Source organism: Seriola aureovittata, chromosome 16 (assembly GCF_021018895.1).
Source record: "Seriola aureovittata isolate HTS-2021-v1 ecotype China chromosome 16, ASM2101889v1, whole genome shotgun sequence".
NCBI lineage: Eukaryota > Metazoa > Chordata > Actinopteri > Carangiformes > Carangidae > Seriola > Seriola aureovittata.
The window spans coordinates 24,631,929-24,646,470 of record NC_079379.1 but is presented as its reverse complement, the minus strand read 5'-3'; the positions used below and the strand labels follow the sequence as shown (position 1 = coordinate 24,646,470).

Sequence of the window (14,542 nt, the reverse complement as noted above, 5' to 3'; positions counted from 1 at the left end):
ATCAGAGAGGAGAGTCCTCCTGTTAGTCTGCGCCAGCATCTTAATCCTGGTTCAACCCGCACCTCCATCTTACATCATAATTATAAACTTTATTTAAACAGACCTTTCTGCACAAAGTTACAGAAGGACGAGAACAAGGAAACACGACACAGGAATAATCAGAATAAAGAGTTTATAACCACGACAACACCAAACACGTCAGTCACTCAGTCAGTCAGGTCTAGTCCCGGACTAAATGGTCCAGGACCAGGACCAGGACCAGATGTAGCACAGTCTGTCGTGTCAGTCCAGCCACAGCCAGACAAAATAAACACCTAACCACCAGGTTAACTCAGGTTTAAGAACAATGTTACCATGGTAACAAGCAATGACACCTGCGCTGACCAGTAGCACCCAACAACAAAAAACAGGAAAACATGGCTCATAATCTGTGGTTTGCTGACATTTTATTTGGAAAAAAGTCTTAATTTACCCAGAATTCATTGTACCACAGTCCGGCTTCAGATAATCAAGAGCTAAACTGCTTCGTGCAGCAGTTGAATTCAGACGGTCTCGGTCTCTCTGAAACCGGCCCCTGGACTTCTTTAGACCTGGTGGACTCACATGAACCAGATGTTTCTTAAAGGGAGGTTCCAGATATGATGGAGCTGCACCTGAAGACAGGTGACACACTGCACAGCCAGGTGAGCGTGATGTTAGGTCAGCTGACCACACATGACCGTAACAAACACTAGTTGTGATGATAAAATCACCTGGAGGTCTGGACTGATTTCTGACCCAGCTTCACCTTCTGTTAGCTGCCTTAGCTAACTAACCTGCTGCTAGCTCCTACCACCAAATACACACACACACACACACACACACACACACACACACACACACACACACCTGTGCGGTGCGGAGGTTCTGGGGCTCAGGGTTGTGCAGGCCCGGCCTCACAGGCAGCTTCCCCAGGCCAGGAGAGCTGTGGATGGGAGGGGGCTGAACGGAGGACGCGGCGTTCTGGACCACCGGGACCTGGACATCAACAACACAACATGAACAGTGACTTGTAGCAGTGCAGACTCCTGGACACTGACATGCACATAAGTTATATTTCATTTACAGCTTCACCATAGTGACAGTCGCCATAGTAACAGTCAATCAGAGCGAACAGAGTACGGAGAGATCCTTAATGAAAACCTGGTCCAGAGGCTCAGGACCTCCGACTGGGCCAAAGGTCACAGGAGGAGCTGGAGAGACCTGAACATCTGTCCACACACATCCCCATCCTACCTGACTGAGCCTGAGTCCAGGTGTGCAAAGTTTGTGACATCACAGCCACGAAGACTGAAGGCTGAAGGTGTGTAAAGGGTCTGAATACTTTCTGAATGCATTGTAGGAAACGGGCTTTAATGTAGAAGAACACTGGGCTGGTCGTTAGCACGGAGTTTCCATCACTACAGTAACCGTAGTAACCACGGTGTAGTGCAGTAAAAGTACTGAACGAACCAGAGTAAAAGAAAAACATTTCACATGAATCTACAGCATCTGCTGGATTACAACTGTTGACGCTTTAACCCTCTGAGGTCGACGCATGTTTCTATTAATATCTTTGCGATAACGCAGAGTAGAAATATGATTAAAATGTTGTTAGAATCTGTCGACTCTCCACTTTCCCTCACAGATCCTTGTGGGATCATACGTGGCTAACAGCCTCTCAAATCTGGTTAAAGTAGAGTGAAGACACAACACAAAACTTTATTATCCATTCATCTACTATTTTACTAATATATATTGCACTATTTTTGTGAACCTATAGATGTTGGTGAACACATGTCAAGCACCGAAACAATTCGTAAAGGTTTGTTTTCACAAAATATTTGAAGAATTTTGAAAAACAAGACTTCAATTTTTCTCTTTGTTCTACGTCTTTATAAAAAGAGCTGATATTGTTCTGAAAATTGTGATGTAAAACACTTGGGTATTATTTTATGTGCAAGTGCCCTTTAAATGGAGAAAATACCCTTTGACCTCAGAGGGTTAATGTGTAAACACTGGTGCATCATTAAGTCTCACTGACGCTGCAGCTGGTGAAGCTGATTTCATATCAATAAATCAGCTGTTCCAACATATTTCCTCTAAAAATAAAAACAAGTTGATGTTGTTCAGTCTATACTGAAGTAAATCTCCACCAGCAGGTAGAGACAGGTACAGACAGGTAGAGACAGGTAGTGTCCAGCAGTGTAATGAGTGGGGGGGGGGGGGGGGGGGTCTGTGTCGCTCTCACCTTCTGCACCACGTTCTCCTTCTGCATCTGACTCTGTCTGAGCTTCTTCAGCAGAACCAGACGAGCCTCCTCCAGACGCAGCTCCTCCCTCAGAGCTTTGATCATCTGCTGCCTCTCCTCTCCCGTCTTCCCCTGCAAGACACACACACACACACACACACACACACACACACACACACACACACACACACACACACACACACACACACACACACACACACACACACACACACACACACACACACACACACACACACACACACACACAGTATCTTATTAGCTCTAAAAGCTCTTCTCAAAGTGCGGTGGTCTGCAAGCGACCCTCTGTATATGTGTTGTTTGAAACATCAAATCAACTCGTATGTAAATTCCAATTCAAACATCATTATTCTATATGAATCAGCTGTTTTACAGTGTAGCTGGACTTGAGTGTAACACTGCCGACACACGTAGTTTCGACGGTTTGTTTTACTATTAACGTTAAAAATGATCAGAGTGACATTTGAACGGAGATGTGGATGAAGCTAACAGTTAGCCTCCCTGGGACAGAGCTACAGTTCACCATTCATCAGGCTGTTCATCATCAAACAGGGAGAGTTGACCAGGAAATCTCATATCGGACACAACAGGAAGTGTTTCGGTGTTGAGTTTAAGTCGTAATGTCTTCACCATGACTGAGACTCGTGGTGCGTTTGATGACATCCGGCCAGTGTTCATGTGTGTGTGAATATTCTGATGTTACATAAATGACACTTGTAGCTGTGCAGTGTGTGAGCCGCAGAGTTTCCTGATAATCGAAACGCTTCACGTGATTGAGGTGAACAGATAGCTGAGTGGTGTGGAGTGTCACTGGTTCGATTCCTGGCATGTTCTGTGGCTCCTTGTAGTGGTGCGGTGATGGTTCTACCTTGAACATGTCCAGGTTGGCCTGGTGCAGGCGCTCCTCAGGGCGAGGTGTGGTTCTGGGACTGGACGCCTCGTTGTCTGACAGGATGATGACGTCCGGAGACGGAGTTCTTCTGTCATGCTCCGAATCACTTCAAGGGAAAACAAACGGTAAATGTTAAATGACTGAACTTGTCTTTTATTGTCGTCATCTGACCTTTCACCCACACAGACGCTCAGTCACTCATCATCACCGGCCCAGTCCTACGCTGTGATTCGCTCTCTGACGTGCTGATATTCAGAACATCTCGACCTCAGTGTGATATTACTTTTACAGCAGTTAAATAAACAAAAACACATTATGATTTGTTTGTTTATTTCATCATTTATTTGTCTACACCAACACAAATAGTTCCATCTGGACTGATACTGGACTGTTGCTAAGCAACACATAAACATAGTCCTGACCTGCACAGTGACACTAGCTGCGACCTCGTCTCCTGTCTCCTCGTTACCTCTGACGACCTCACATCGTTTCATTCAAAGGTTATTTATAGAAATATTTTCATCTTTTGTTACAGTCTGAGATCGATAACGATGTTAATGTGACGCTAATTAACAGGTAATAGATCACCTGAGGAGCGGAGTGATACATGGAGTTAAAAGTCCCAGTGCTGTTATTCTCTATATCAGCCTCATGGAACGACTCTCGTCCAATCAGATTACTTGATCAGAACTAACTGTTGCATGAAATGATCTAGTCATGGTCTGTGGCTGCACTAAACCGCAGAGTGAAAACTACACATCTGTGTCATCACTGTGACATCATAACGTAGGGACAGGAAGTGGACTGTGGAGCTCTGCTGTGCAAAAAGACCAACGGAGCAATGAGTCGGTCTCTAACCGTCTGACTGCCTCAGACAGTCGCTGAGTGTGTCATCACTGACCAACAGCTGGGGGAGTATGCTGTGAAGTGTGTGTGAAGCTAACGTTAGCTCCGACAGCTACAGACCGCTAACATTAACTGTTTAGAAACCAGATGAGTTTGTTTGACACCACAGAAAGACAGCGGCTCAAAGTCACGTAGTCATGCAGGAGGAAACAGGTTGTGGATACAGGATCCAGATTGATCACATGATATAAATAAACTTTATCATTATTATTATTGTTGTTATTATTCCTTCAGGTAGAGGGAAACTGCGACAGTTAAAACAGGTTTCCTGGTTCATGCTGGCTAGTATTTCACTGGGAGCCGTAGTTTCCCTCCCTCCTGTCTGTCTGTGGGACGTGGTTGGACACTTACAGTAACACAATCTTTTCTGTTCCACTTTATAATAAGACGACCCTGATAGAAGATTGATATATGGTTTATGATTAGGTTATTTATTTGGTTATAAACACTTTATAAACAATTCATTACTCCTTTATAAGGTGATAAGGTAAAAGTGTGATTGTAAAGTGGAACCTTTATGGTTCTTCATGTTTAAACACTCACCATCTTCTCCCAGCGCTCATGTCCACCGGCTCATCCAGGATGTTCTCCTTCCCGTTCTTACTGGGTCCAACATGGCCGCTGTGGCCTCCCAGCCGCAGACTCCCGTTCATCTTCTCCTCATAAGCAGCACCCATTAGGCTCTGGTGGTGGAGGGAGCTGGCTCCGGGGCCCTTCCCGTCTCCCAGGGGCCCCGCGACCTCCAGGGCTGCTAGGTCAGCTAGGTCCTTACGTTTGAGTAATGCCAGCATCTTGAGGCGCTCCATGGCCTCGTGGCCCTCCATCTTGAGGCGCTTGGCCAGCGCTTCCTCTCGCTCGCTGGGTGACTCCAGGCCTCGCTTCAGCAGGTTGAGCCTCAGCGCCTCCTCAGACATCCGCTCCATCCTGGAGGACAGGACACGAGGGTCGACAGAGACACAGACATCAATCCCCAAGATCTCCAGTTTCTTAAAGCTACAGTACGTAACATGTTTCTATTGTCTTAATGTGGAGAAGGGCTGCGACCAATACTAATAGAATCTGTGACCTGATCATCGATATAAACAATTCATCATAGAAGGAACTTTTTCTTTTTTTAGATGTGTCATTGTACACAGAGTGACACAGGACAGCAGCATGACAGGCTGCAAACTGAGTCATCTCACAATTACCAAGCTGCAAAACTGTGACACAGAGAGGAGCGATGGACAGGACGACCAAACCCTGGATGAAATGTACGATGTGGAAACAAACATAATCACTGCAGGACGTTCCGTCACATGGTATTTTATTCAAACATATATCATTAAATATATAGAACACGTATATTGAAGAGAAAACATCACACAGCCCTGAGCTGGTGCTGGAGCGTCGGGGACTCGTCCTTTACGGACCATGAAGTCCATTCTAGTTGAAACTGAGGCTGGATGGACAAACGGACCGAGGCAGAGCTCTAGATCCCGCACCACCTGGGTGATATGAATATATAATCAATATGTAATCAATATAACCCCAGTGACCTGAGGATCAGCGCAGTGACACAGGGTGATTATCAGACTGTACGAGCAGCTGATGGCTCATTCAGATGGAAGTGGGTTAAACATGGCGGCTAAGAATAGCCTGGTCTCTGTACCGAAGACAAACACATGTGAGAAATGTTTGATGTCTCCGTGTGTGATTCATACCAGCAAGGAAGACTTGTGTAAGGACGACAACAAGCCGAGTCTTATGAGCACATTAGCTTAGTCATGTGACCAACTTCAGCATGGGCGCTCACAGGACAGTGAACCAATCACGATGCTGCAGCAGAGACGTGTAGACCCTCTGTCAAACACTGTCCCTCTTTTAAATCTCACTGCAGATGTCAGAGCACTGAAGGAGGACTCTCATCTGGACTCATCTGGACTCTCATCTGGACTCTCATCTGGACTCATCTGGACTCTCATCTGGACTCATCTGGACTCTCATCTGGACTCATCTGGACTCATCTAGATTCATCTAGACTCATCTGGACTCATCTGGACTCTCATCTGGATTCATCTAGACTCATCTAGATTCATCTAGACTCATCTGGACTCATCTGGACTCATCTGGATTCATCTAGACTCATCTAGACTCATCCATACTCATCTGGACTCATCTGGATTCATCTGGATTCATCTAGACTCATCTAGACTCATCTGGATTGATCTGGATTGATCTGGATTGATCTGGACTCATCTGGACTCTCATCTGGATTCATCTGGACTCATCTGGACTCATCTGGACTGTCATGGTGGCTCACAAGCACAAACAATCACACTTACTGCCAGACGAGAACGGATCAGTGACAAGTTATCAGAGTCAGACAACCTTTAGTATTTCAGATGACTTCCTGTCTGTTGATGCCTGAATTAAAACAGCACACACAACTTCACTCCGTCCACGCCGACAGCTTTTGTACTTTGCCACAAAAAAAGCCACAGGGATTTAAAATGACAACCTGCTAGCGAGCTAACGTCACCTGCCTTTCATTATTAGATTGTTAACACTGCTGTGTGACTGGGTTAGCAGCATGTCACTGTTTATAGCTGGTTGTAAATGTGAAATCAGGGGGAACACTGCAGCTGCTAGATCTACAGAATATAAAATGTTCATGTTGGATGTTGGTCTTTTTCTCTCTCTTTACAAGTAATTTCTCTAAAGTTTGGTTTGAGTCTTTGACCTGTTACTGTGGTTTGTATTTACATTTAAATAAAAACTACACATTCGGTCGACAGCAGCTGAGGTTGTTGTGTCCCTACAGATGACTCGGCCACTTCCTGCTCTCTCGCCTCCAGAGTGAGCAGCTACTCTTCATCCCATTGCCTTCTGGGAAACGCAACAGAGCCATGGAAACCCACACCCCAAGACTTTACCCAGAGCCACAGTTTGTTACTGGCCCTCTTATCTCGTTATTTATAGGATTAGAAATGTGCAATGAAAATATAAAATAAATGTATATTCTATTCACAAAGGAATATTTTCATTGTGAAGAGTTGGTTTTTATTGCTCCACATGTTCCAGTGACCGGGACCAGCGTCATCATGTGTGTGGCCAGACGACATGCAAATGGACGCTTTCATCTCCCACACTGCACCACGGCATCGGCAACACCTGGACCGACACCGGGTGTTGGCACAAGAAAACCCTGCGTGGCGGAGCATCACTGACTGTAATTCAGAGATTTAATTGGCCCGTTATCTCTTCATCAACTTCCTATTAGCAGATTATTCCTGCTGGTGTCGTTCTATCGTTTCCCCTCATCTCCTGTATCGCGGCGCTCTAATCTGTTCATTCTGTCCTCCTCTAATGTCTCCGTTATCCTCCTCTCATCTACAGCAGCCTCTTTAACGCTGGGAGGAGTCTTAATGATCACACAATACGGCCCTCCCCACCACTTCTTCTTCTTCTCTAATTAATTTGTGGCGCAGCGGTGGGGCCCAGTCATCGCCTCCATTTGCAGAGAAAAACACGAGCAGCTCCTGCAACCTCTCCGCCGAGAGCCTCCACCTTTAATGAGACACAGAGAGCCGCTGAGGACGGCGCTGATGAGCCAATCAGGGTCGGCCTTGAGCTTGCGCGTCAGTAACTGGCACCCCCCCTCCTCCTCCTCCCCCTCCTCCCCTCCCCCTCTCCCTGGCCACCGCCGCCGCCGACTGCCTTTACATAATATAATGACTGTTTCAGTCAGCTGCTAAACAAGCCACACACTCTTTCTCTTCAACCACCCCCCCCCCCCACCTCCTCCTCCCATAATCCCTCCTACCACCTCCCACCCACCCCACCCTCTCTAGCTTTGGGCGCTCTGCCAGGCCATTGCAATAAAGGAAAAGAGAAGAAAGAGAGACATGGCGAGAGGGAGAGAGACCGACCTAAAGACAGAATCACACTTTTAACAAAGTCACCATGGAGACACATGGAGACACATGGACAGGTAGACAAGTTTATCATGAATCTGATAAAGGTCGAAGACGCAGCCTCCGTCATTCAGCGGTGCGTCGACGGCGTCCAGACATCCACGTACGGCATTCCTACAGAAGGCAGGATCCTGTAACCCCCCCTCTCCTGCTCCAGCTGTACAGTACCACAAAGAAAACCCTCCCTGCTCCTCTACCCTCCCCCCAGTTCCTCAAATCCTCCATCTTTTCCTCCCCCCCCTCTTTCACTGTAAAAATAAACACATGCTTACTTTCAGGGGCCCCTTAAATGTAGCCAGAGCTGAGGGCTTCATTTGTTCACATTACACCGGCCAATCAGAAGTGGATATGGAGTCTGTGTAGGCATGTTGGTGTGTGTGTGTGTGTGTGTGTGTGTGTGTGTGCGTGTGTGTGTGTGTGTATGGGGGGTAATAAAGGAGTGACACAGCCAAGACACACTGAGAGCAGAGGGATTTTTTCTTCATCTCGTGCTATCCTCGCTCTAGTCTTTGTGTGTAGGCTGTGTGTGTGTGTGTGTGTGTGTGTGTGTGTGTGTGTGTGTGTGTGTGTGTAGTGTGTGTCTGTGTGTGTGTGTGTGTGTGTGTGTGTACAGGGCTAGGAAAGAGGCAGAGATGGCAGCTCACTCCTGACATAATGCCAACTCTTAATTCCCTCCTCCCATCCCCCATCACAAAAACACACACACACACACACACACACACACACACACACACACACAACACACACACACACACGTTCTTTATGCAGCAATCGATCAGATGGCTGCTGCTAAAATGTCCTCCTCAGACTGAGACCGCCAGCCTTCCTCACGCTTGCACTGTAAGCCCACGGCAGGGCCCGGTCTGGCCCGGGTCTGGCCCGGGTCTGGCCCGTGTGACTCGACACCAGGTTAGCAGAGTTTTCTGGACGGGCCCGCTGCCAGCTGACTGAGTGTAATAGTAATAGGGCCATTTGCAACTAGCACTGTGGAATCTGCTGCTCATTTCACGCATGATCTGCATCATGACAATTCATTTGGCTGATGCAACTCCACTCCTCCCAGTCCGCCTCCCGTCTCTCCACCACCTCCACCTTCTCCTCCTCCTGGACTTTTTTTTTTTTTTTTTCCTTACACACGACCAGGGAAGCGTTCTCCGTTTCATTTTTTAAACCATTTGATTCATTGCTGGATGTCAGGCTTATCGCTGAGGTGCAGGAGCCAGATGTGTCAGGCCTGACGCTCCATCTCCACCCAAAGACAAAAAAAAAAAAAAAAAAGGTGCAGCAGATCACCAAACACCTCCATCTGTCATTAATCCTAACATCAAAATGGTGGTGATGGCTGCAAAATGGGAGCACTGGCACAAAACTGGCAGGACCCTCGAGCAGGATTAGTCTCATGTTGGGCTCCACATCCCGACCACATACACACTGTACCAGAACTCTAACTGTGCCGGAGCCTCGGCGCTGCTCTGGTACCGACCAGCACCGGTGGGTTTACTGATTCTCTCATTGGACAATTTGAGACGTAAATCAGAGTTTTTCTTTTTCCTCTCACTGGAAAACACTTTGGAATTATTTTTTAATCATTATTTGTGAAAATAAAATCATCAATCTGCAAAATCACCATTCATACAGTCTACACGTCGACTCCCCCATTACATCTTTAAATAAACAAGTTAAAGTATTTGTTTTCTTGGCATCTTCAAATGGGTGTTGGCAGTATTATATTATTATTAACAATAATAATAAAAGGACAAAGTTTAGTTATTGTTCAGTACTGAAATAACCAGGGGACTTTATTCCTAAACACTGAGTTCATTAGAGGTCGTTCAGTGTAATAAGATCAAGAGGCCATTTTGAAATCATGTCAGAAACTGAAAGTCATGTGACCGTCTGTGACATCATCAAAACACTTCTATTGTTGGACTTCTAGAAAAACTGTAATTAACTTGACAGGTCAAGGTCGCTGACTGATGGCCAGTGGAATTTACTGTCATTTATATTTAAACTGTTTTAAACTTAATAAATATTTTAATAAATATTTGTACTTTTTAAAATTTGTGTTATTGATTCTTTTGGATGCTCTCGAACAAACAAAAAAAAAAAAGTTATTAAAACTAATTAATGATCCAGACTGACACTAAAAACTGATAACAGATCATTCAGAGACCCTAGATATGTTCATGTACCTGTACTTATTATAATATACAAGAGTATATGTGATCAAACTAAATTTAATTACAGTTTTAATTAATTTCTCTTCCTTGGTTGGCAGCATGTTGGTGTAAAGAGGTTTAAATTAAAAGTATTTGACGGCTTCATTGTGATCATTAATAGTGTTTTAATATGTCACCTGTCATCACTGTTAATGTGCCTCACAACGTGTTTTTAAACTGCTGAGACACTTTAGTGGGCGTCCTTTGTCAATCGTGTTAAAAATTATTTGATATTATTATTTGCACAAAAAATATTAAAATCAGGATCCATTGGATTGAACAAAAAAAAAAATACTACATTTAAAGTTGTACTACACTACACTCAGTGCTTCAGCTGATCTGAGCTCAGCCCAACAGGCCTTTAGTCCGTGGTCCGACAGGAGGGCGCAGAGCTCGACGCCAGCTTTAGTTCATTTACATTAACAAACACTAAACGTGGATACTTCAGGGTCAGTGTCCGTCAGTCTACTGTCACTCAGGCCGACTCACAGACCTGCCCTCATCAGAACAGGAACCACTCCAACATCAAAGACAACCTGTGACTGTGACACCATTTAAGTAAAGGTTATGATCATTATATCAGGCCCAGGAGGTAGAGCGGGTCGTCAGCTAATGGGAAGGTCGGCGGTTCGATCCCCGGCTCCTCCGGTCCACATGTCGACGTGTCCTCGAGCAAGTTACTGAACCCTGAATTGTGTGTGTGATAGAAAGAGCTCTGTATGATTGTGTGTGTGAACAGGTGAATGTGGCCTGTAGTTAAAACACTGAGTTGTTGAGTGCATACATGTAGTATTTATTATAAATGTGTTCAGACTCTATTTTCAGGAGTCCATTGATGTCATATCACATTTTTCATTTAGCCTTTAAAATGGATGTTCTGACTCATCCTGACTTTTAACCCCCAGTCCAAAAACACTGGATCTACATCTCCTGTAATTAACCCCCCCGTCCTCCCGCTTGGTAAACTCCACCTCCTGAATCCATGTTAACCCTGATGACATCATCAGAGAGACCGAGTTCATAACACATCTGGTTTCCCAGCCTCCTTCAACATGAGGCACCAACTATCATCTCTGTATCTGAATTGAGAAGTAGGTATTGATCAGCTCTAGTCTTAGATTGATTCATTATCAGAACTCATTCAGTTTGTGATCAGTGAAAATGCTCTTTATAATTCACAGAATGCTGTTTAAACAAAGGTCTGAACCCAGAGATGTTCACTATCACAGATGAATTAGTTAAAATTAATTTTCTGCTGAGACGACAAAAGCAAGTAGATTTAAAATTCCAGCAGGCAGATCAAACTAAAGACCCATTGATGGATACGACTGTCCCACAATCCAACACACAACAGACAGGAAGTGTTAAGGCGCCAAAACAAAGACGGCAACAAGAAGTTTTGTGTTTTATATACGTTTTCTGATTGAAGTTTAGAGTCACATCTTGTTTCCTAAAAATAAGGACGAGGTATCAAGCCTGAGCTCTGGCTGTCACAGTCACAGAGTCAAAGTCACAGAGTCAAAGTCACAGAGTCAAAGTCACAGTTAAAGTCACAGAGTCAAAGTCACAGAGTCACAGTCACAGTTAAAGTCACAGAGTCAGAGTCAAAGTCACAGACTCACAGTTAAAGTCACAGAGTCAGAGTCACAGTCAAAGTCACAGAGTCACAGTCACAGAGTCACAGTCACAGTTAAAGTCACAGAGTCACAGAGTCAGTCACAGTTAAAGTCACAGAGTCAGAGTCAAAGTCACAGAGTCACAGAGTCACAGTTAAAGTCACAGAGTCACAGAGTCAGTCACAGTTAAAGTCTCAGAGTCAAAGTCACAGAGTCACAGAGTCACAGAGTCACAGAGTCAGAGTCAGAGTCACAGAGTCACAGAGTCACAGTCACAGAGTCACAGTCACAAAGTCACCGTCAGAGTCTTAGTCACAGCTGGATGCTGCTCTGCCTCAGAACAATCAGCGTGACTTTTGAAGTCTGAATGGAAGAACAAAATGGCGGCTGTGGCACAATCCAAGCTAGATCCAGTAAGAAATGTGATCATTAACCGTCGGTATCATATAGAGCAGCCATCAGGATGTAGGTCATGTTAACTGTGGCAGCGCTGAGCTTTAGGCTGTGCTGCGGTCACACAGGGTGAACAGCAGGGAGCTCTGTCTCATCACGTCCAACTGACACAGCATCCGGCTAAGTAACGGCTCAGTCACTGATTCAAAGTCCACTGAAAACCTTTCAGAACAAGTGCCTGTCCTACAGCACACACTTCCAACACCATGTCTTACAGCATAAATATAGAAGCTCAATTAACAGATACTTTTTGACTGAATTCAATATGACATCATTTTATTGCTTGTACTTTCTGTTGTCATTTTAAATGTCAGTAGAGCACAGCCGTTGTCTTTAACCTGGATTTTTATTTTTCCTGATCTTTAAAGCTCCACAATAAGAGAGAGAGAAAACAAGACTATGTCAGGTACCAGTATCTGCTGGACTGTGTGTGGTCAGTGACTGAGGATGTAGTTGAAAACTGTTGTGGAAATGCTGTAAACAACTGACATCATCATGCTGTATCATCATTCAGCCTACTGTCAGCTTGTTTCAGTCTAGTGCCATCTGGTTTCAGTCTAGTGTCATCTGGTTTCATATTAGTGTCATCTGGTTTCAGTCTAGTGTCATCTGGTTTCAGTCTAGTGTCATCTGGTTTCATATTAGTGTCATCTGGTTTCAGTCTAGTGTCATCTGGTTTCATATTAGTGTCATCTAGTTTCAGTGTAGTGTCATCTGGTTTCATACTAGTGTCATCTAGTTTCAGTCTAGTGTCATCTAGTTTCAGACCTAGTGTCATCTGGTTTCAGTGTAGTGTCATCGTGTTTCAGTGTAGTGTCATCTGGTTTCAGTCTAGTGTCATCTGGTTTCAGTCTAGTGTCATCTGGTTTCAGCATAGTGTCATCTGGTTTCATACTAGTGTCATCTAGTTTCAGTCTAGTGTCATCTAGTTTCAGTCTAGTGTCATCTAGTTTCAGTCTAGTGTCATCTGGTTTCATATTAGTGTCATCTGGTTTCAGTCTAGTGTCATCTGGTTTCATATTAGTGTCATCTAGTTTCAGTGTAGTGTCATCTGGTTTCATACTAGTGTCATCTAGTTTCAGTCTAGTGTCATCTAGTTTCAGACCTAGTGTCATCTGGTTTCAGTGTAGTGTCATCGTGTTTCAGTGTAGTGTCATCTGGTTTCAGTCTAGTGTCATCTGGTTTCAGTCTAGTGTCATCTGGTTTCAGCATAGTGTCATCTGGTTTCATACTAGTGTCATCTAGTTTCAGTCTAGTGTCATCTAGTTTCAGTCTAGTGTCATCTGGTTTCAGTGTAGTGTCATCTGGTTTCAGTGTAGTGTCATCTGGTTTCAGTGTAGTGTCATCTGGTTTCAGTGTAGTGTCATCTGGTTTCAGTCTAGTGTCATCTGGTTTCAGTCTAGTGTCATCTGGTTTCATACTAGTGTCATCTGGTTTCAGTCTAGTGTCATCTGGTTTCAGCCCTTTATCTGTTTTCTTCTTTCCTCCTCTCTGTGCTCATATATACAGTATTTTAATACTGCTGAATTCAAAATATTTTCTCATTTAGATGTTTTCCTGTTTCTGTTGTCATGACTACAAGTTTGAAACGAAGAAAATGATGAATTAGTAAAGCTGTTAATGACATTTGTTAAAAACATTTGATTACTGGAAGAAGGTCATAAAGTAAAGAGTACATTTACTGTCAGAGAGAGGAACTTGTTTGGTTACTGGATAGAACTCATTGTATTTCTCTGGTTTGTATGAAATATGAAAAACACAGCAGAGTGGAGTCTGTGCTGACATCAGAGAACCAGAGAACGACTGGTGGAGGTCTGAATATCAGCACTGATCTCCTGATTCAACTCGATTCAGCTACAAGAGATAAAAAAAAGTGCCTCCCTGAATTTAACTTGGAAACTCTTGGGAATTTCTTCCGACACTCAACAAGTGAACAACACTGTTATTTCCTTGAATCTAAAATTATGTTAACACTAAAAACTAGACCATGGACTGGGTGATGAAACTACGGCAGACAGATGTTAGCAGCTGTTCCTCCACACACAATCCACTTAAAATGAGCTCAGATCAGTCTACTAGCAGAGTAAGGAACCACCCTGAGTCACCACAGTCCTGTGAACTGCAGCAACTCCACATAGACCGTACCTATTCACCTCACAGTTACAGAGCGACCTGACTCATACAGCGGGAGT

The 14,542-nt window shown here is 44.4% G+C and overlaps 1 protein-coding gene across 2 annotated transcripts in view; it reads right to left on the bottom strand.

The window, feature by feature from the left end:
- The window catches only part of gatad2b (GATA zinc finger domain containing 2B), a 41,435-nt gene that overhangs the window by 11,896 nt on the left and 14,997 nt on the right, over positions 1-14,542 (bottom strand). For both annotated transcript variants that reach the window (XM_056398869.1, XM_056398870.1), the window contains exons 2-5: positions 4,650-5,030; positions 3,177-3,306; positions 2,270-2,401; positions 889-1,017 (exon numbers count right to left, since the gene is read on the bottom strand). In XM_056398869.1, the coding sequence (XP_056254844.1) occupies positions 889-1,017; positions 2,270-2,401; positions 3,177-3,306; positions 4,650-5,029 (771 nt within the window). In that variant the 5' untranslated portion in view covers position 5,030. The remainder of the gene's footprint in view (positions 1-888; positions 1,018-2,269; positions 2,402-3,176; positions 3,307-4,649; positions 5,031-14,542) is intronic.